At 42.2% G+C, this 24,113-nt stretch overlaps 1 protein-coding gene across 3 annotated transcripts in view; it reads right to left on the bottom strand.

The window, feature by feature from the left end:
* Nucleotides 1–24,113, bottom strand: part of LOC123762748 (NBAS subunit of NRZ tethering complex-like) — a 504,795-nt gene that overhangs the window by 62,439 nt on the left and 418,243 nt on the right. For all 3 annotated transcript variants that reach the window (XM_069332294.1, XM_069332295.1, XM_045749508.2), the window contains exons 26-32: nucleotides 23,687–23,792; nucleotides 20,611–20,789; nucleotides 18,764–18,903; nucleotides 8,162–8,293; nucleotides 7,767–7,900; nucleotides 5,970–6,862; nucleotides 5,401–5,572 (exon numbers count right to left, since the gene is read on the bottom strand). In XM_069332294.1, coding sequence (XP_069188395.1) covers nucleotides 5,401–5,572; nucleotides 5,970–6,862; nucleotides 7,767–7,900; nucleotides 8,162–8,293; nucleotides 18,764–18,903; nucleotides 20,611–20,789; nucleotides 23,687–23,792 — 1,756 coding nt within the window. The remainder of the gene's footprint in view (nucleotides 1–5,400; nucleotides 5,573–5,969; nucleotides 6,863–7,766; nucleotides 7,901–8,161; nucleotides 8,294–18,763; nucleotides 18,904–20,610; nucleotides 20,790–23,686; nucleotides 23,793–24,113) is intronic.

The raw sequence follows: 24,113 nt of genomic DNA, 5'->3' as shown, positions 1-24,113 counted from the left end.
CAAAAGTCATGAATAATTTCTTTAGTATTTTGCCATCAATGTATTTAAAAGCAATTCTGAAATTAGAAAGTGTAGCATAGGCCCCTCGCACAATGTTCTTAATGTGATCACCAGGTGATAGTTTTCTCTCACTAGAACCACTCCAAGATCTCTGTATCTGAATTCTTTAAAGATTTCTCACATAATTTATAAATCGTGTGGGGGTCTATGTTCTCCTATTCCATATTCCTAAGTGGAATAAATACATGGCATTCATTCACATTCAATTCCATTTGCCAAGTGGTGCTTCAATCACTTATTTTGTCCAGGTCTTCTTGAAGGACATGACAATCATCTAAGTTACTTATCTTCCTTATTATCTTAGCATCAGCAGCAAACATGTTCATATAATTCTGTATTGCATCTGGTAAGTCGTTTATGAAGACTATGAACATTACCGGTGCAAGAACCGAAATCTGTGGTACTCCAATCGTGGCATTTCTCCAGTAAGATACATTGCCTCTGATTACTGCTCTCATTTTTCTGTCAGTTAGAACATTTTTCATCCATGTTAGAAGCGTACCTGTCACTCCTCTAATATGTTCCAGTTTCCAGAACAACCTCTTATGTGGAACTGCGTCGAAAGCCTTTTTTAGGTCCGGATAGATGCAATCAACCCTACCTTCTCTTTCCTGTAAAATATGTGGCTCGACCATAGAAACCGAGTCAATTCGCTACACAGGATCTTCCAGATCCCAAACCATACTGTCCGTCGGTTATTTTTAGGTTTTCTCCAGTTGTTCTACCCATTTAGTTTTAATTATTTGTTTTCCAATATTTTGACAATATTATACTTGTCAATTATACAGATCTAAAATTGAGGGGGTCTTCCCTGCAGCCACTTTTGTAGACTAGAACCATGTTAGCCTTTTTCCACTCATCTACTTCGACTCCTGTAAACAGGGATGCCTGAATAATCAGTTGAAGTGGAATGCTGAGCTCAGGTGCACATTCTCTCAGAACCCATGGTGAAACTCCATCTGGGCCAACTGCTTTGTTCTTACTTAGCTCCTTGAGCATTTTTTCCATTGCATCTCTAGACACCTCTATGTTGTTCTCCGGAATTCTAATTGTGTCTGGTTCTCTGAAGATTTCATTTTGTGCAAACACACTTTGGAACTTTTTGTTTAATGTTTTACACATTTCTTTCATTTTCTGTGAATCTGTTTCCCATTTTCAACCTCTGAATATTATCCTTTACATGCAATTTGCTGTTGATGAATTTATAAAATAGACCTGGTTCTGTTTCATATTTGTCCACTTTCTCAAAATTTCTTTCTGCCTCTCTAACTGCTGTATGGTTGTTTCTCACATCTTTGTATCGATGGTATGTTTGGGGGTTTGTCTTCTTCCTATACCGATTCCATTTTTGTGTCTTTTGGTCTCTGGCCCTCTCGCAATGTCTGTTGAACCAATCCTGTTTCCTAGTTCTACATCTCTGTTTTGGTATAATTTTTTTGTGCCTTTATCATATATTTCACAAAACTTGACACACATCTCATTTACTTCCTTGCCTAACAACAAGTCTTTCCAGTCAAATTCCTAAAAGAAAATTCTAAGTTCCTCATAATGTCCTCTTCTGAAATCAGGATTTTCAACTGCTGCAACTTCCTCATTTTCTTCCAGATTATAATGCATTACATACTTTATTCCCAAAAAGACATGGTCACTTTTACCCAAAGGAAGAAGGTACTGAATATCAAATATCTCTTTCTCTTTCCTGGTGAAGATCAAATTCAGCATGGAGGGAACATCCCCTTCCTTCATCCTTGTAGCTTGTTTAACATGTTGATACATGAATGTTTCCAGGATGAGGTTTACGAATCTACAGGTCCAAAAATCCTCTGTTCTAGCTTCATATGCTTCCCAGTCTATGGATTTCAAGTTGAAGTTAACGACTACCAACAGTAATGATCAATCTCTATCCACTCTCGCTATAATCTCTCATTATTGTTATAAGACCCCCTCGTTCATTATCCAGCTCCTCCCTTGTGTTGCATGGCAGTGGATTATGTGCATTTATGATTATTAGTTTGTCCTGATTGCAGATCTCCAATGCTATTACGTCAACTTCTCGTAGACTGGAAATCATTATTTTGTTTACCTTTAGGTGATCTTTCATCAGCACAGCAATGCCATTGCCTCTACTAATTTTTCTGTCCCATCTCCAATTGAGTAGCCCCTTGGGAATACGACCTCATTTAAAATATCATCTTCAAGTTTCACCACCGTGAGTGCAACAATGTCTGGCATCTGCAGCTGTATTACATCACTTAACTCCAGTATCTTTGATCTTACTCCACCTTTGTTGGTGTATACAATTTTCAGGAACATGTTCCCTCTCTCCTTGCTCTTTACTTCCCCTTTCTCTAGTGATTTTGTTGGTTTGCATTTCTGTACCATTTTACTGGCTTGCCTATCCCTATAATCTTGTAGAAAAATAATTGATTTCTTCTTTGTTACTGTTCTCATTTAGGTATTTTGCCTGTACGAGGTTCAGTTTCAGCTTCTCTTGTCTTCTTTTGAAAGATCTCATCTTAATGTCCATAATTTCCCATCCTCATCACTTTGTAATTTTCTAACATTCCTTAGTAGTACTTCCATCTATTTAGCACCATTTAGCGTGATCCTCAAGGGTAGATCTTTCCCTTTCGCACCTGCCAATTCTCCTGCAGGTGCATTCATTCTCTTTGGTTGTAAGACCTTCCACTTGCCCAGCACTTTTATCAACTGCTTTTGCTTCTTCTCCTGCTCTTTCTTACCTAGATGTTATCTCCTTTTCTTTGCAATCAAAAATTAATTGGGACTTGCTCCAATCGATTGTGTTTTGCACCAATTTCGGTTTTGATGCCAGTTTCTTTCTGACTTCCAGCCTAATGTTTGTTTTATCCTGGTTGCTGCAGTGTTTGGCTTCCTTTACTGCTTCTACTATTTTTTCCTTCTCCTTGGCTACTTGTGCATAAGTGAGTTGCATATCCTTCTTGCACTGTTCTATTCCTTGTGTAACTTCCTTCATCTGTACTACCAAAAGCTATTTTTCCTGTTGGATTTCCTTACCCAACCTATTGTAGTCATTTATGTTTAAATTTGCTTTAACTTCTTCAAAGGTTTTATTTTTAAGACTTTATTTTCTGCCTGCATGGCTTTGCTTTTAGCTTCACATTGATTCCATTCTTTGCATTCTTTCTTTCATGTCTTTCACTATTGCTTCAAGATCTGATACTTTGCTACTCAAGTGGGCATTACTTTCTCTCAATTTACTGATTATTTCTACATGATAGTTCACAATAATGTCTAATTTTACTAACTTCTTGTGTACACTACTAATATTAATGCTGGTGGCCATCTTGAATTACATTATCTGAACTGTTTACAGTATGGCAACCTTTTCTCCTCCAATTATTTCACTGCACTGTATGACAGTGCAAGACTTGAAATGTTTCCCATCACACCAGAACCTGGAATATTGTCCAGCCTAACTCCATGATTCTCACTCACACTTAGACAGTGACCTCTTGTCATATGGAGCAACAAAGTGGGATAGCTCAGAAAATGTCTGAACTATTATCATAATTTGAATTCATCTAAATACTGAATGATTCTAGCTGCTCACTGTGCCTTGTGGATTATTTATATTGCCAAGTAATTTCACTCCTTAAAATGCAAGAAAATGTTTTGTTTTTTAATTACATATTTTGTCATTTTCCTCTCGAGATTCAATTTTCACCTTCAGCCAAAGATGTCCAATCTCTTCCTGACCAACACATCTGCAGTGACTAATTTCTATGAATTGATTTTTTTTCCTGATAATACACTTTTGTGGCTGTGGTATGCACCTTGTGGTACATTGTCCACAAGGTGGACATCTAAAACATCTAAACAAGTCTTAACACTTTCGCGCTCTCAGCGCTCAAAAAAAAACAGTACCCCAGATGCTTTCGGCACTTCGTGCGCCTACGCGGTAAGACCGAAAAAGTGTACACTCTTTTGACTGTCCTGACAATAATTGAAGGCGCACGTATTTAAATTTGGTATCACTGTGTTCGCAATGAAATTGTCTATAAGAGCATACCTATAAAATGCCGCCCAAGCATAAGGAGTATCAATACCAAATAAACTATGCAGATCACTCGCCGAGAGCGCCAAACAGCAACAAAATGTTTCCACTCTCTTAATGGTTGCGAAGCCTACAGTTGTCCTACATCGCTAATTTTGGTATCATTGGAATCGCAATAAAATTCTCTACACGGACATATGCATATGAATGTTTAATATAGGTAATTGCCCACCCGCAAGAGTGTGTGAAGTGGAGAGTAGTTAGCCGCGAGCGCACTGGCGAAAACACAGGGGGGAAATCATGCTTGGAAAGTTTATACATTTATACGTTTCCTGACCCTACTTTTCTATGTACGTATTTCTTTTTTATACCAATGTGTTCGCAATAAAATTTTCTATAAGATGAAATGTATAACATTTGTACAAAGCATGTGTAAGAGAAACGCCAAATATAGAACCACGTCGCTCAGTATGCATTCGCGGCAGAAACGAACGCATTGTTTTCGTTCGTTTGATGTTTGTCATGTTTATACTTGTTGAAACATTTTATAATTTGTATGACAGTGATCGCAGTAAAATTCCCTACACAGACATATACATAACACATACAAATATTTCCCACGTGTTGGATATATCAACGGCTAAAGGGAACCCACTGCCACACGCCCGCCACACCCAGAGCCACACCCCCAAACATACTTTGTGTTTTTTTTTTTTTTTTACTCATAGAAGTTTGTGATATAATATTCATTCTGGTACCAAAAAATTCGCAAATAAATTCTCTACAAAACGTATATAATCTGAGAGTATCCCCATCCATTTCGGTTAAAAAATGGAATTTATAGAAATATTTTTTTGATGGACTACAAAAGTAGGCTGTTATGCGGAATCGTAAGAAAAAACGGCGACGAGTTATCTCTAATCTAAAGCGCGAAAGTGTTAACATTGTCCAATAAGAGGCATGTGTACATGCAACACTTGCTTTATACAAACACTCAAGCTGTAAAACTACTTACACATCAACATTATTAAACACTATTATCAACTTACTATTCAATTTCATAAAAGTTAATTTGTTTCAAGAATTATACTGTATAATGCTGGAAGCTTCACCATAATTACTAATGTGAATCTTATAATGATCATAATTAAAGCATACGTAGATATATACAAGATCAACTATGGATATTCTTTGTAAATACTGTACTGTACAGCTTAATATATATAAAAGAAAAATAGCAATTACTACCAGCTTGTAAGTTTGGAACTACTGAACCGCTGATAACGAATAATTTACCAAAATACCTTTTGTTTGCTTTGTTGCTGCTTACAAAACTTAACGGCCCTGCGGGTGAACTCTATCCTTGCCTCCAATGGCACAGGCTGAACTCCTGCATCACACAGCACAAGCTGCTTCACAAACTTCACAATGTCAGCAGGGTTCATTTTCTGCATATACTCTCCACATGACTCATATCTGGAGAATGACAATACTGTATTAAAATAAATTTCCTGATATTGAGATATAAACTATTATATATTTATCCTTTCAATATTCTCAATTCCCAATGACCGAGTTTAGTGCCTATTTCATAAACTTAGTTGCCAACCCACATGGAATAAACTATTTCTGGTTGACATCATACAAAACAACAACTATATAATAGCAAATTGTTTAAAAGACTTGCTATAATGCACACATGACACTAATGACCCAAAACCATTGATAATATGTACCAATTATATGCAAGACAAACACTGTTATTTGAATCATCACAACAAACAGTCAAGACTTTAAACTTTATACTATACAGGTAGTTTGTTTTTACATGCATGCAGTGTTATGATCTATATAGTTTATAAAATTATTATACCTGTGAATCCAGTCACTTGAAGTCTTGCTTTTTTTATCAGCTGCACTTTCAAAAAACATTTTGTGAGCCCAAGCACAATAAACAGTGCTGGGTTCAATGCCAGTTCCTTCCTTGCATGGAACATTCTTGGCAACCTTAGCAAGATTATTCACATTTTCGGCAGTTAGAACTGGACCAAGAATAGCCAAAACATCTGAATTTGGCTTTAAAAGTAATTTATAATTTAAACCCTCTGCTGAACCTTTCAGCTTTTTAAGGAGCTTAATGTGAGATGGGGCCACCTTACTTTCTGGTTCCATGCCACCACACTGTTCTATCAGCGAGTAGTACAGGATTAGGCGTTCATGATCACAACCATTCACTGTAAGAAAGACATTCTGCTCCATGCGTGATACAAACTCCTCAGGCTTATTGCCAAGAGTCTGGATCAAATCCTTTTCGTTGATATGTTTCTTAAGTTCTGCCGTATTAATCTCAGAATCAAACAGGTGCTGCAAGTGAGTCATGTACACCTGCCACAGTGACACTTCATACTTCTTGGCTAAGGTGAGAGCTAAATCCAAAACCTCATTGTCCAGTGTCATAGCTAGGCCAAGAACAGTGTCTTCTTTATAACTTGAATCTGATAAAAATCTGTCAATATTTACACCAGCACCCAGTCGCTGAAGTGCCTGACCCTGCACATAGTCTGCTACCAGCTCCTGAGTGCTCTTGAATAATTCAATAAACTGCTTTAGCTCTGCATCAAGTCTTGATAAATTTAAGGAGTCAATAATGCAAGAAACATGAAAAATAACTTCTGTAGGGTCATGTAGGAACACTGGTGCAATACTAGGGTGAGCCCATGGATGAAGGCTTGTATAAATTTGTAGAGCATAATAATACTGGGTCATCTGAAAAGAAAGAAAAAATTGAAATCATAGCACTGTGCATGACTGCATAGATTTAATCAATTTAACATAATACTTATGCTTGCATTTACATCTGGTGCCTTCAACCTATAGCTTGGTGGCAGCATGTAAAATTACTACCCTATGTTTCAATGACTGCAATTAAGTATGGAAGACTCAAATGCCTTGTACACTTTTTGAAAAATTTTGCATAGCAGTCTTTAGGTTATATAAGAGTAATAGTGGTTGTATTTAGAATTGTAAATGTAAAGATGAAAGCAGCTTCTGTAAGAACAGTAAGCTTGCAAATTTGCTTTTGGGCCCCGACCCCTGAGGTGTATAGTATAAACATCCGATATATACTGTTCTGTATAATGCAACAAGGATCATAAGAACACTGATACTGATCCAAGTAAGCAGGGAAAACCACGTTTGAAAAATTAGAGAATGCTGAAAGCGTTTTCAGCTGCTGGCCGTCCTCAGAGCAAACTAAGAGAGTGCACTTCTATCGTAGTCTGAGGACAGCCACCAGCTGAAAAGACGTTCAGCATTTTCAAATTTTTGAAATGTGGTTTTCCCACATACTGTATAATATTTACTGTAAAGTATCAGTGTTACCTTCTATATCACTTCAAATTTTCTATGTATTCCCCAAATAATTTGTTGCCTCTAATATTTGCCTGAAATACTATTTATGTTAGTGGCTTTTATAACATACCACTTACATCAAATATTTTTATAAAATGCTCTGTTCTTTCTTGTAAATATTTACGGAAAATAAAATAAATGGACTATTTACAGAATGTTCTCTTTGTGTATCCTGATTTTTGGATATAGTAGTTTCATATAAATTAGGTGCCACGAATTGGTTTAAAATTTAAGTTAAAATAAAGTACGTGATTCTGACCTGTAATGAGACATCAGTACGTGGAAGACTAGCTAACACAGCCCTGGCATCCTCAGGTTGGTGCAACATCAACATAAAGCACAACCCAAGAGACAAGTCTTCTCGCAGTACTCCTCGGGCAACTTCTGCCACTACTGTTACAATGGCAAATTCTGGCTTATTAGAATACAAATGATAATTAGGAAATAACAATAAAACATGCTCCTACTTGGAGTTGTACATATTAAAGAACAGATAAAGCTGGCAAGCTTAATTACTTAGTTAAGATATCTGTTTATTTCATATGCAAAGATAATGCACTCAATTAACACTGTATTAGAAGAAATCTTGGTGAACAGAGTACAGAACAATATTTCTTGCATGTCAAACAAATTTTTAATGTAATGTGGTCATACCTGTTTTATTCGTCTTAATGGTGTTGCCTTGGGTGAGGGTCTCTTCAATCAGAGCAATACGCAGTAGGGCTAAGGAGAACTCGAGGGCAGGATTGGAAATGGAGGGCAATGCATAACTCTTGTAGCTTGCACCTAACAAGAATGAATGTTGCATTATGTATCACTCGAGAAAATGCTATCATCTACAATATTTACACAAATGTTTAGATTTATATATGTTAACTTGCATCTCACAGTATTAACCCCTCAACTGCGCCAGTCAACAAATGACGTTTTGAGAGTTGTCCGTTTTTTTTTAATTAGGCTATATTTTAATGTTTTCATAACACTTTGTGTTTTGAAATGAAAATAGTTTAGTTTGGAAACATTTTTGCATTAGCACTTCCTGAATATTTATAAAAACAACAAAAATATGTCCTTAACAATTGTACAGTACTTTGAAGTTTTTGCCAATAACAGGTGCGCAGTGCAGGGGTTTACCCCCTGCACTGCGCCATTATTACCCAAAAAATGCACTAATTCATAAATCTTAAGAAGTGCCCAAAACTGTGCACATAATTAGTGGCTCAATGAAACTCTAATCTGATCTCTTTTTTTTATAAATAATAAAATATTATTATTATAATATTATTATTGCACAAGGAAATCACATTAGGAGCCGTTATGATGATTTGAACCTATGCTCTGGGTACTCCCAAGTAAATGCCTTAGACGACTAGGCCACGACAAGGTAAAAGGATTGCAACCTGGGATTCTACTGAATCCACGTGGGTCCCCTGAGGCTTCCACTGAAGCCGAGCCAGTGTAACCAAAATCATATTAATATGATTTCTCTGTGCATTGAATGAGGAAGCATTAGAGGTAGAATTCCTAGATGACAAAGTCAAAGTGCATGGAGGGGGGGGGGGGAGGGGAAACTCTGGTTAGGCTTCAGTGAAAGTCTCAGGAACCCTTGTGGATTCAGTGGAATCCATGGTAGCAATCGTCTTACCTTGTCATGGTCTAGTCGTCTAAGGCGTTTGCTTAGGAGTACCCAGAGCATAGGTTCAAATCATCACCACGGCTCCTACTGATTTTGTCATTGATACATCATGTTAATGTGATTTGTCTGTGCAATATTATTATTATTAATATTTACATAACAAAATCAACACTAACATGATATATCAATGAGAATATTAACTGGAGTAATCAGGTGTCTTGAACCAGCAATCAAGGCACTCCCAGCCACACACCTTACCCCTGTACCATGATGTGGTATATAATATAATCATTATTATTATTTGGGAATCATGTATAACAGCGCTGTGGGTGAAACAAAAATTCAAACATCACAAAAATTGTGAAATTACTGTATTTTCTTATATGCTTTGCTGCAGCCCATCCTCCTGTTAGTACTTACAGTAACAGTGTGGACTATTTTACATATATATATATATATGTAATGGACAATTAGAAAGTATAATTTGGTACTGTTGAATTTGGACAAACCAGACAAGGTTTTGCTTTTATGTTGCTAATAAAAGCTAATCAAACCTACCCATCCTAGGCCTAGTTATCTTGAGATGATTTCAGGGCTTAGTGTCTCCGTGGCCCGGTCCTAGACCAGGCCTCCACCCCCAGGAAGCAGCCCGTGACAGCTGACTAACTCCCAGGTACCTATTTACTGCTAGGTAACAGGAGCATCAGGGTGAAAGAAACTCTGCCCATTGTTTCTTGCCGGCGCCCGGGATCACGCGTCCAGTGTTCTGTCCGCTCAGCCACCGGGTCCCGGTGTACATGCTGAGTCTCGGTACATGCTGAGTATGTATACATATAGTACATACATACATACATATACGTACATTAGTTTTAATTATTCTGGACTCTTATAAAGTGAACACTACCAAATTCTACTATATAATTGTCCATTGCATCAATACATGTGCCATTGTCCACACAGTCACAAAAAGTGCTATCTAAACAGGAGGATGGGTTGGATCACTGCACAGTGTAAAGAGGCAACAACTCCCTCCACTGTCAAGGACCTGACTTTTTGCTCACTTGAGGGTTATCAATAATATATATTAAAATTGTGCTGCAGCAGAAATTTCAGCTTTTGTACCTTTCAACATGCTCAGGGCCAAAATAAAGTAATGCACATAATCTTATTACTTCAACATTTTAAATTTGTGGTGAAATGTATCATTTTTGACCTAAATGAGAAGTTTCAACAGAGTTGTGCTAGTTGACCACCTAGCTCCTGAACTATATCATGACCTGTACTTGTATAGCATGCCACAATGAACAGTGTGACAGTATTCATGGACAATTTGTAAATGTAAGTTAATAAAACGAGATGAATTTATTTGCCTGCGTAGAAAATGTGTTTATACTGTAGCAATTAACATAAAACTGTAGCAATTGGCAAGCCTATATATAACTGCAGTATCAGTATCTGTATATCTCCCCATTCCAGTTACTAAATTTTAATTGAAGAAGGCTGTAGAGAGACTTATGGTAACTTATTATGAAATATAAAAGAAAAAATACAGAAAGCCCTCAATTTCTACAAAGGAGTAAATTTCTACAAGGGATAACTTTGGAAATACAGTATCATTAACACAAATAGAATGATGTTATATTCAATAAATAGGATGTGCTCCCAAAATCTATTTACAGCTCTGGTAGCAAGTGCAGTGTGTCTTGGAACCACTCCACAGTAGTGAACAAATGGGGACTTTGGAGGCTACCACCTCGATAATAGATCTACATGAACAGTATTACTAAGCTAGCCCGCCACTTCACAGCCACACATATGTGCTGCATAAAGTTGATGAATAGTTTCATCAGAAATGAAGATGATAGGAATCACTGACTTATTTCTTCCAGCTTCAGGGAGTTGCTATTATGTTTGGGATGTGCCATAATGAAAAGTATAATCCCAGAAGTGTATAACACACAAAAGGCCCTGCACCTTTTGCCAGGACCAAAATCTGGTTCACACTATGAGGTGAGGAGAGAAATGTTTTTAAAATCTGCACTTCACTCAAATTCACATCAGATCCAGAATGACATGTTCTCAATTTTGAAGGTGCTACTGTACCAAAGAGGGCTGAAAGGCAGCCAAGGACCCTCTATTGGAAAACCCCCATTGCCCTGTGACCTTTTCCTGCTGCAGAGTGGGAGCCTACATCCCCTTCAGAGCCCAGAGCCTCAACATTGTGGAGAGACTAGGTGGCAGCCAGAGAAGCTCAATCCAGACAAGCTAAATCTCAAGACACATTGCAATAATATAAAGGAATCAATGCTGTGACAGTAGGCCCCTGACCCATCATCATATCTCCAGAGAGGGCAAGCCTTGACAGTCCAGCATCAGTCATTGTGAGCGGGGCTACAACAAATTTTGGCACAAATTTGGTGTGTGAAATAAGAGGTTCATAAATTTCCACGTAAAAAACCAGCATTGAAAGTAATGAAACGCCATTTTCTAGGTCAAGCCCTGGAGGCTACCTGCTGCTATCAGACTGATATGAGTCATATTAGTCAAGAGCATCAGTTACTGGAGTCCTTATGCCTACCTGAAACCATGAGCTAGAACCTGGTTCCCTCAGAGATTCAAAGGAAGCTATAGCTTATGAACACTCCACTTTATGAGAGTATAGTCATGTCTGTTATCAACCAACCCGACTTGATATCACCCAGAAAGATAGGCGAATCATTACAAGCCCCAACTGGTAAAACATTGCACCCAAGACTGAACAGAGGCCAAGAACTCCCACCAAAAGCTCCCAAATGCCCACTCACTCACCGTGCCCGCTTGTCCGCTTGTTAACGATCTCCCTCTTTGGGAGGGGGGAGGGGGCACCACCCAGGCAATCCAAGCCCTCACACTGGCACTTCGAAGATTGATAACAAACCACCGACCAGAGGGAGGGAGGGAGGGAGGGTGGCAGGGAGCTTCCGGGGATCAACCCAGAAAATGGCATTTCATTATGTGCAACACTTTTTTTGGGGGAGGAGCCCCATTGGCTCCCTGCAGCTATATACCCGACATAAGTAAAAAAGGGACTTACCCAGGAGGTGGCAGCAACACATGCCTAAAGACGAAGACAGACAACAGCCTGTAATCGACGGCCTAAGGCCACACGAGACCGCTGAGGGCTCCAGAACGTTCACAGGATAACGGGCACCCGGGACCCTGTTCGACCTCTAAAACCCCCGTGCCTGAATGTCACTCTTAGACATGTTACCAAAAACTGCAGCAAGAGCTGCAAATTTCCGCACATCACGGGCACAAGGAAAGACTGCAGGCTGGCTTTACTTGATAACCCTGCAGATGACCTGAGAGACCCCAAGCCCTGAAACAGGGAACGAGGGACACCGGATCTACTCAAAGCATGTTCCCGAACACAGAACCCAAGGCGCGCAGATAACGGTGGAGAGCTGCAACCAGACACAAAACATGATGTACCCCTGGCAAGACCAACCAAACATCAATACCCCACGGACCCCTTCGGAATGAGACTGGCGCCCCCAGTCTCATTCTTCGCCAGAAAAGACAACAGCAGCAAACAAACAAAACGACCCCAGGACCAAAGAAGCAGAAACCCTTGTGCTGAAGGAGAGCATGAAGCTACCAAACCTGACCCCCAGAGGCCAAGCCAACAAAAACAAAGCCTAACCAAAGCAATCCTGAACCGAGGAGGGACACAACAAATGGAGGAGAATAGAGAAAAAGAGAGCACCCAAACCAAAGACCAGGATGGATCGGGCAGCGCATGAGCAGGCTGGAGGTGAAAAATGCACGAGAGAGCTTGCAAAAAAGAGCAGAAGTGACATCCACCCCGAACGCAAGCTAAAGCACCTCTGCCAGCACTGGACGATAAGAAGCAACAATATTCAGCATAAGATCCAGATCCTGAAAAAGCCAAGAGAGAAAGAATAAAACAACACGATCCAAAATGGACAACAACCTACAAAGGGAAAGGAAATGGGGACAAGAATGCCAAGAGAATTCATACTGTTGCTAAGAGGAAGACCACAGTTGGGACACCAAGAGAGAAGCCACCTGATCACCATACAAATGGTGATACACTCGCATCAAAAACACGAAACGTGAAGAGCGGAAGAGTAGGGCAAACCAGCTAGGTACTTCACTGGCTTGACCTGCTGAAAGAGGAGGAGCCGCGAATAAACTTTCGGAATCAGACACCGAACAAGCAGCCCCTGAAACCAAGGCTGGGCTAGCCACCATGGAACCAGAGGAATCACTCACCCCCATAAGGATTCGAGCTGAGCCAGAACCCAAAGCAACAGCTGGACTGTGGAAAAGATGTAAAGGAACTCCCACCTCAACCAATCCAGCCAAAAAGTGTCTATTGCAAAGGGTGCCACATACACTGGGAGGCACAGAAACCAAGTGCAAAGAGGTTCACGTTCTGGTACCCGAACATCCGGCAAAGCCAACTGAAGGAATCAGCATCGACCAGTTATTCCATGGACAGAGGAATGAACCGAGACAGATTGTCCACCAGGATGCTGGACAATCCCCGGATGTGATCCGCACAGAGAGCTAAACCCCGAAAGCTCAGCAGAAGAGCCACTCTAAGCAACCAGCTCCAAAGAGCCGTGGACCGAAGCAACCCCCCCCTGGATCAGCCAATGAACCATCAGGGTGCAGTCCGAATGGAGCCGGATCACTGATCCCTGAGCGAGCACCAAACCATCGCAAGTTCCTGCACCGTGCTGTGAGCTTGACGGAACAACGGACCCCAACGACCCTGACCGGCCTGATGAACACTGGTCAGAACACATCGAGCGAGGAAATGGGTAGACGCCAAGAAACCGAACCCCAAAAAAACGAAGGAGGAAGCCGAAAACACAGCAACCGACGCAAGGCCCCTCAGGAGACAAACCCATCAATTGCAAGTGTGATGGAGAGGACTGCTCTGAAGGAACCAGAACAGCCTCCGAAGCAAAACCCGGCCTAGCGGAAAAACCAGCAAGGTGAAGTTCACTCTGGCACAGCTGTTCAAGCAACCAATGAGTGACCCGGGACCTCCCCTCCAGGAACAGCCGAAGGCAGGACCGCAGCCGGAGCAACACAGCAGGAGGGAGGGACATGGATGCCGTTCGAGAATCCCAAACCAGACCCCAGCTAAGTCCGAACCTGGGACGGAACCAAATGGAACTTCCTCTAGTTCACCAGGAACCTGAACCTGGCGAGCTGGGAAAAAAGAATTCCTGGCGAGCAGACAAGCAGACCAGCTGGGAGCTCACACCAACCTGTCATCAAGGTAGGTCAACACCTGAACACCTAACAGACGAAGACAAGCCACCATGACCTGGGTAAGAAGCGTAAAAATGCGAGGTGCCGGATTCAGCCCGAATGGAAGGCAACAAAAGCGGTAAGCCTGATGCCCCACCACGAAACCTAACCAATCCCTGAACCCCAGGTAAATAGGAACGTGCCAATAAGCATCCTCGAGTTCCAGGGACACCATCCAAGAACCCAGATCGAGAAAAGGGCGGACCTGGGACAGAGTGGTCATCCGAAAGGAGAGCAAGGAATCCAACGGTTGAGACAGGACAAGCCAAGAATGAACCAAAGATCCACACAGTCCCATTTCGGAACTGGGAACAAGTAAGAAACCAACTTGAGGGACGAGGTCGTTTCAACCACATCCAAGTACACCTACTCCAAGATAACCTGACAAAGAGAAGGGGGAGGAAGCCTGCCCCGAACATCTAAGAGGAGGAGGAGCTGCTGCCCAATGCCCCCAAAGGTTGGATGACAAGACCCGAAACACCCATGAATCGTGGGACCAAGCATGGGCAAACAGGGCCAGCATCCCCCCCCCCCCCCCAGTCAGTGGGGCGACCCGCGAAAGGACTGACGCAACCTCCGAGAAGCCAACCTTCGTGCAGTGTGACCACTGAGCTGACCAGACGAAGAAGGCCTCAAAGGAAACAGTGACTTAGAAGCTGGCACCAATAACCCACCTCAAACTACCGAAGCCCAAGCCCTGGAAATACCACTCCAGGAAGAGCAAGAACTAAACCCCTGGAGTACCAACAAATTGGAAATAGGACGGCAACTGGAAGATGCTGCCGTCAAAAACAGTCACAATGACATCGGAAAACAACAATGGACAAAAGGGAGTCGAAGACTGAAGAGTCAGGCACAAGCGGAGTCAAGAGAGAGAGGGCAAGGATGGCTTGTCGACACGCGAGACAAGAGGCAAAAACATGGAAACTGCCTCCCGGTAGTTAGGGGACAAACAGCTTCAGCAACACTGCCAATACCCGAGCTGCTGAGACCAGCACTGCAGTTGAAGGCTCAGCACTTGGTGCCTCCACATCATCCGAAAGATAGTCCGAAGACAGCTCCAGAAGACTAAAGAAGCGCAAGACCAAGGGCAAATGACCACGAGCGCGATGCTCCTCGGCAACCAATGCAGCCGAAAGCACAGGGACCTGAGAGTGCAACTGCAGCAACCCAACCTCACGAGAAAGCGCGCAAGGGCGTAAAGGCACTCCTTGAGGAACTCAAGAGTGCCTCCCAAGAATACCTGTAACACCAAGGAGACCTCATACAACTCAAGCGTGATAGTATGAGAAAAACAGTGCCAAGCCCCAAGAGCAAAGAAAGGGCAGTTTGCAAGCCAGGAAGACCTTGGAATCTCATAACGCACCCAGTATGGGGAAGAGGAACCGAACTCAAAATAGGACGGGTCCAAAACAGAGGCGAATTCCAGGTCTCGCAGGAAGAATGCACTAAGGGCAACCCGAACCTTCGCAGAGGAAATCCAAGATGTGGGGCCTCGTAGCCTGGTGGATAGCGTGCAGGACTCGTGATTCTATGGCGCGGGTTCGATTCCCGCACGAGGCAGAAACAAATGGGCAAAGTTTCTTTCACCCTGAATGTCCCTGTTACCTAGCAGTAAATAGGTACCTGGGTGTTAGTCAGCTGTCACGGGCTGCTTCCTGGGGGTGGAGGCCTGGTCGAGGACCGGGCCGCGGGGACACTAAAGCCCCGAAATCATCTCAAGATAACCTCAAGAGGTAGAAAACCTCTGGAAAGACGAATCCGAAGAACCCAAGGAACCCAGAAATGAACCCTGGAGGGTTACCCCCAAATCAAATTCACACAGGGAAGGAGGATACGAAAACCTAGAACACTGCAACAACAACCTCTGCCCTAGGAGGCCTGATTGAGGACTGGGCCGTGGGGACACCAAGCCCCAAAATCACCGCATGGTAACTGCAAGGTAAGGTAAGGTAACTCTCCCGAAGGCACCAAAGCCCAGTCAGGGTCACCCCAAAAGTCTCGAGGAGACTTCCTCAATGCTCCAGGAACCCCCGACACAGGTCCCAGGGCAGAACCCACATCCACGCCCACTGCCCCTAAAGAAAAGGCAGAGTCCAAGGAAAAAACCTCCAAGAAGGGGGTCTGCTGGGAGAACTTAGAAGCCTCGGCAGGATGATCAGGCTCAACCGACTCCATACCCACATCGGATGTGGCAGCACCCGAAGCCGCCCAAGTCTCGTCCCGAGCTAAACCCCGCTCCAACTCCGAAACCCTCAGACATTTGGGAGGCGGGAACATGGGAGGGAGGAGAAGGGCGAACCACTCTCACCGGGGAAGGCATGAGGAGAGCGGGCAAAACCAAGATTAAAGTGACCAACAGCCCCAATTTCGGGTCCTTAAAACCAGAACAGGGCAGCTCTGGGGCATCCGACCGGACCACTACCAGGGCGCATTGCAACAACAAAAACCTAAACTGCAATGCAGCCGCTGCCTGATCTCTGAGGTTTTCCAAAGAAGAATGGGTAAGGTGGAGGACGAGCGATAAACAAGATCCACATAACTCCGGGTTGTAAGTGTCACCGACCCAACAAGCAGCATGACGGAGGCAGAACAGATGATCGTTGCCCTGGCAAGGTGACAAGGGCAACAAACAACCTTCAAACTCACACAAAGTGAGTGGGGTCTTGGAAGACATACCCATAGTCGCACAGGGCCCCAAGGGGGTTTACCAGGCCCTGCAGGAGAAGGAATCCTGGCCCCAGGAGGGCAAACTGACCCCACAAAGCAGTGAGTGCAACCTCAAGGGGCCAGAGGAGGAGCACCAAACACAACTTAGGTGAACCTAATCAAAAGCTAGGCAGGCCTCCTTTAGGAAAAGAAAAAAAAACTTGAAACCCTCGAAAATACACCACAAACAACCAGAGGCCAGAGTGTCATGACCACTGCGATTATGCAAGCTGCACAAAACACCATGTGCCCCAGCCAACAACAACAACAACAAAATTTCCTACCTAGAGCCAGAAAGAGCCCCCCCCCCATGACACCCCTGCTGAACCCTAAGGGCAAGATCAATGAAAAGCGACACCAACCTCAACAAGAGTGTAATCCCAAATGTCCCAGGGAAGAAAACCCTGAACATGCAAGGGGCGTACGTACCGTGGTGCCTAGGGAAGGTAACCTTAGACGCACAAAACACACACAACTGGCACAAATGCACAGGGTAAAATCCAGGGGAGGGGGGTGGGGGTGGGAAGCTCTTAAAGAGCAAGCATGCTGGTTGAGTGGACATTTGCTTGTTTGTTATTTTCTCTTGGGGGTGGGGGGCAAAATTCTAGGCCTCTGTTCAGTCTTGGCTTGCAATGTTTTACCAGTTGGGGCTTGTAATGGTTCACTTACCTTTCTGGGGGATACCCCTCAGTCGATGGCAGACATGACTATACTCTCACAAAGTGGAGTGTACATAATCCATTGCTCCCTGCCTCTCTGAGAGAACCAAGTTCTGGCTCATAGTTCCCAGTAAGCATAAGGATTCCAGTAACTGATGCTATAGACTAATATGGCAGATATCAGTCTGATAGCTGCAGGAAACAGACGGGGGTCCCCCCAGAGAGTGCAGAATTGAGAACCACACCCCCCCTTACCCATACACAAGGATATATTGACTCTCTTCTTTAAACACCATTAGGATAAGTATTTTCTTCCTCCTTCCATAGATGTACATGAACTGTATCCATTAAAATCAGTCCTCCATATACAGTCACTTGTTTTCAAATCAAATCAAATCAAATGTTTATCAAATCAAATCAAATGTTTATTTAGGTAAGGTACATACATACAAGAGATTTTACAAAGAGTGATGGATTTATAGATAGGGCTAGTACATACAATGCCTAAAGCCATTATTACGCAAAGCGTTTCGGGCATGAAAAACTTAAATGACTAAAGCTTAATACTAATTGAGCATAAAGAATAAAATGAGTTGAGAACAAATAAAAAGAAAGAGATAAAAAAGAGGGGAACATGGCTGAAAAAGCAGCACAAATACAATTCTGTCGACAAACAGCGCCATTTAAAAAAAATTTTGCTGCAACTATTCTTTATGGTGGGTTTTTTCCAAGTTTTTGTGGTTGATCTCTCTCATCCCTATTTCCCTTGCCTCCGAGTATAAAGTGAGCCAGATTCAGGAAGAATCTGGTGTACTCGGCTAAGGCTTATTGGAACCAGGATTCAACTTGGGTAGCAAGTGAGGGCTCCCTCCCAGAAAGTGTCAGAGTGGAAGTACTGTACAATACTGTTGCATAAACTCTTACCAATAGAGCTAATATGGTGATCAGGAATAATGTCAGCATAGAAAGCATGGCAACCTTGCTGCTTAAAATCCACATTAGTGTCTTCAACAAGTTGATCATTCTCCCCTCGTGATGACAGTTCATGGAGTGGCTGCATCCAACTGCAGCATAAATGAGGCAAGTTAACACAATGACAAACAGTTTACATGCCAGTAGTAACTTTATGCATTTTATATAATGAAGGCATATGCTGTAAATAAAGGGGGGGAAAATGGAAGAAAGAAAATGTATGAAAGAAAGAAAGAAAAAGAAAGAAAGAAAGAGAGAGAAAGAAGAAAGAGAAAGAAAGAAAAAGATAAAGAAAAATAAAAAAAAATAAAAAAGAAAAAGAGAGAAAGAAAGAGAGGACGGGAGAGGGAGAGGGGGAGGGGGGGAGATAGGGGAGCAGGGGGGGAGAGAGGGGGGAGAGAGAGGGGGGGGGGGGAGATAGGGCGGCAGGGGGAGAGAGAGAGGGGGGGGAGATGGTTGGGGGAGATAGGGGGATACAGGGGGGAGGGGGAGAGATAGGGGGGAGGTGGGAGATAGGAGGGAGGTGGGGAGAGAGAAACAATTTGGAACAAAGAAAAGGCAATATAATTAAGTGAAATCTATAAGTATCCCTTTTATGGATATCCAAGTGTATAATTATTAATTCAAAGTTAACTAAATACAGTACCATAATCTAGATCAGCATTTTCAAACTTTTTTCCTGCAACTCGCAGCAAGAACTGCACTTAATATTGTGACCCAGTATGCCTGTGTGTAATATGTCAGACACAACCTCTATTAATTATGTTTCTTTATTTACTTTTGACAAATTAAATTACAAATTTGTTTTAGGAAGAATATAGAAAAATAAAAATAAATATTTTGCATGAAATTCTAACAAAATACACAGTACACAATAACTTTTAATAAAGTTTTCATTTAATGAGAAGGATGCGGTTGATAGTTCATAAGTACTATAATGTAGATGATTCCAATTTGGAACACAAGAAGACAATGTCACACTCATATCTGGTGAGTGTTTAGCTTGTTTCTCTCTTTCGTTTTCAAATGAGTTAATGTGGAAATATAAATTTTCCACAATTAAATTATAGTAAAAATTAATAGTGTCAAGATGGCCTTTTTACTTAAAAGTGGAAATTCTTCTATAACCTTAATCCAAAATGATGACAAATTTAATTGCTCAAAATCATTCCCGAGTGTAAATCAATTACCAAGATACAGCAATTGAGCACCAATCGCCTAGCAACAAGAGTACCATCAGTCTCGTAAACTGCAATGATGAGTAATGAATGTGAATGAGATTGTCACACTCACTTGGTTATTTTTTGTGGATTTTATCTGTTTGTTGTGACCTATTTTACTTATTTTGTGACCTACTATTGGGTCAGAATCCACAGTTTAAAAAATCCTGATCTAGATAACCCTTTTGCTGTGAAGTACGCCTATATTGTATTCACCAGAGTCATAACAATTAGCTTTCTGTTTTGCTGCATTAAGTTACATCCTGAAGAAAAAATTTAAACTGTTTCAAGCAGAAAGTCAAGCCTAGATGTGAATAGACCTGTTTGTAACATTTACAAAACAGAGACCAAATAAATTACATTCAGCAGTCGTTTCCTCTGTTTATGAATTAAGTGTAATTTAAAACCACGCACACCTTTTCATGATTGAGTTTTTCTCAAAAAGAGCTTCCTTCACGTTCAGTGTTCAGAGCACATTTCTAAAAATCACTCGCCCTTCTGAAATCTAATTATGCAGCAAAAGGGTTGAATTTGACCTTGCTACAACATGAAGAGTACTTACTGCAGCTTTGCACTTACTTTATTGCAGATCTCCAAAACTGTTTAGATGCTACGCTGGAAACCAAATTAGATGTGGTTGATGCTGTGACTGACAAGACTGAGCGGGTAACCCCCAAAGTGCCTTGCAACAGTCCCTTTTGTTCATCCATCTCATCCGAGCTGTCTTCCTCAACATTTTCCTCATCATCATCCATTTGCTGTGGATGATCAGCAGTGAGTGACAAGGTGCCTCCTCATAAGCTCAACTACTAAATTTAAGATTACAGAGTAATATGGATATTTTCATTAATTCCTTTGCAGAACAATACAGGATTGATTGTCAATCTAAACAGTGTAAATCAGATTCTTCCCAAGGTTTCCTGTACTTATTATCTCTGTACCCTCAAATTCATACATTAACACCACACCATAACTGTTTGGCTTTCACAGATGGCACAGTTCTTACTTGCTTACACATAAAACAACAAAGGGGGGGGGGGGAAATGGCTTCATAAAAATAAACAGTATAGTACTAAACACACCTGCAGCAAAGTAAATAAATAATATAAATAGAGTATTTTTTTTATTTGTTATATATATATATATATATATATATATATATATATATATATATATATATATATATATATATATATATATATATATATATATATATATATATATATATATATATATATATATATACTGTGTGTGTGTGTGTAATAAATATCAGAGAGAGAGAGAGAGAGAGGGAGAGGAGAGGGGGGGAAGGGAGAGGGAGAGGAGAGGGGGGAGGGGAAGGGAGAGGGGAGGGGGGGAAGGGAGAGGGAGAGGAGAGGGGGGGAAGGGAGAGGGAGAGGAGAGGGGGGAAGGGAGAGGGAGAGGAGAGGGGGGAAGGGAGAGGAGAGGAGAGGGGGGAAGGGAGAGGAGAGGGGGGAAGGGAGAGGGAGAGGAGAGGGGGGATGGGAGAGGGAGAGGAGAGGGGGGATGGGAGAGGGAGAGGAGAGGGGGGATGGGAGAGGGAGAGGAGAGGGGGGGAAGGGAGGAGGAGGAGGAGAGGGGGGAAGGGAGAAGGAGAGGAGAGGGGGGAAGGGAGAGGGAGAGGAGAGGGGGGAAGGGAGAGGGAGAGGAGAGGGGGGAAGGGAGAGGAGAGGGGGGAAGGGAGAGGAGAGGGGGGAAGGGAGTGGAGAGGGGGAAGGGAGAGGGAGAGGTGAGGGGGGATGGGAGAGGGAGAGGAGAGGGGGAAGGGAGAGGAGAGGGGGAAGGGAGAGGAGAGGGGGAAGGGAGAGGGAGAGGTGAGGGGGGAAGGGAGAGGGAGAGGAGAGGGGGGAAGGGAGAGGGAGAGGAGAGAGGGGAAGGGAGAGGGAGAGGAGAGGGGGGAAGGGAGAGGGAGAGGAGAGGGGGGAAGGGAGAGGGAGAGGAGAGGGGGGGGGGGGAATACCACCTCTGGCTGGAAGAAGGGGACCCTTAGCCTCGGAGGAAACCACATATAACACATTAGAGGGAATGTTTGGGTCCCCTCCAATACAGTTTGTGTGTGCTTTTCTCCTACCACCCGCTCTTCATTTGTCTTTTGTTGTGCTTTAGTAGATATTCAACGGTTAACTTTCTGAGTGTTACATTATGGTGGGTAATTTAACATGAGCAGAAAGAATAAAGATGGGGGCTTGTGAACGATGTGGCTGGTGTCACTTCAAGGTCGGTTCCTGATAATGCTAAACACTCCACAAGATTCATGTATTGTAACTGATATACTGATATGCAATTCATAAATTATACTTAAAAAATCCTATTGGTTTTCTTTAATGCTTTGCCAATGAGGCCAGACTTTTGGAACACCCTTTATATACACACATACATGAGAAAATGTGTGTGTCAGAGGTTGAAGGTCATGGCTAACCTCGTTAAACTTTGCAGAATTAATGATGGTTTTACAGAGTGTCATAGAGGGGTCGGGGGTTGTCCCAGTGTCGCCAATGAAGGAAGGCACAGCCTCTTCATGAAGGGGCTGCCTTCACACTTTATAAAAGAAGGATGCTTTCATAGACTATGAATGTGAAATGTTTAGCCTAGAGTCCATAGACTTGAACATTAGTTTAAGTAATTATGCTTTTACTTTATTCACTCTCGTATTCTTGAAGATATCCTCACAGTGTACCCAAAATTTGCCAGTGCAGGCTACTGATCACATGGCTCTGTATGACTAACCATCCTGCGAGATGGGGACTTGTATTACCACTGCTGCCTTATTCACTCTTGTGTTGATGATATCCTCAAAATGCACCCGGAGTCTGCCAGTGCAGACCGCTTATCACATGCCTCTGTATGACTAACCATCCTGTGTGATGGGGATTTCTTAGCATCACCTAGTTAGCTTTTTTGACACACTGTACTCCACTTCATATAGTCTAGGGTAGCTGCACTAATGCAGATGTACCTCATTTCATAATAAAAAAAAAATGAATTCACTCCAGGTGCAAACTCTGTGAGCAGGAACTGGGACACGATCTCCCGCACTACATCACTGAATGTCCAGTTATTAGACCATTCAGACCCGTTAGCATGAGGTACCTGGAGCTTTGCAATTACTTTATTCACTCTCGTGTTCTTGAAGATATCCTCATAATGCACCCAAAATTTGCCAGTGCAAGCTACTGAACATATGGCCCTGTATGACTAACCATCCTGCGAGATGGTGGCTAAGTACCACTGCTGCCTTATTCACTCGTGTGATGATGATATGCTCATAATGCGTCTAGAGTTTCCCAGAGCAGACTACTGATCACATGCCTCTGTATGACTAAACATCCTGCGAGATGGGGACTTTAGCATCGCGTAGCTAGCTTTTTGACACACTGTACTCCCCGTTCATATAGTCTAGGGTAGCTGCACAAATGCAGATGTACCTAAATGTGTTTATAAAAAAATAGCGACTTTAGCCTTTGTATGACTAACCATCCTGTGTGAATGTGTTAATAATAATAATAATAAATAATAAAAATCAATTCAGAGAGTGCCTGAATTGACTGGAGGGTGGGAACTGTAATATATGATATTTTTTGTTCTTGTACACACAAGGAAGTGTTATTTATTATGGTATCTGGGAATGACTTACATGTGACTTAGCATCGACAAATCCATCATCTGAGTCGCCTGTGGTGTCCTCTGTGTCCATCTGGGTGTTAACTTTGGCATATAACATTGCCATTTCTACCTCATTCCTGTAGTAATATAAAAAGAAAAAATACAAATTTTAAACATAATGTTTTATGTTATCATGCACATTGTTCTTTGTCGCACATTACCCATAATACAGTATATACCTTGCCTTGCTCATGTCCTGTAAAATATTAACTATTTCCTCTCCAGATCAACACAACATCCAGAGACTAAGCGTGGGGCTCCATTCAAGCTTCAATTTTATATTATATTATATATATATGTCGTACCTAGTAGCCAGAACGCACTTCTCAGCCTACTATGCAAGGCCCGATTTGCCTAATAAGCCAAGTTTTCATGAATTGTTTTTCGACTACCTAACC

The sequence above is a fragment of the Procambarus clarkii genome, chromosome 27 (assembly GCF_040958095.1).
Source record: "Procambarus clarkii isolate CNS0578487 chromosome 27, FALCON_Pclarkii_2.0, whole genome shotgun sequence".
In the NCBI taxonomy this organism is placed as follows: domain Eukaryota; kingdom Metazoa; phylum Arthropoda; class Malacostraca; order Decapoda; family Cambaridae; genus Procambarus; species Procambarus clarkii.
The sequence above is the reverse complement of the archived record's forward strand: the minus strand, read 5'-3'. Positions and strand labels throughout refer to the sequence as shown.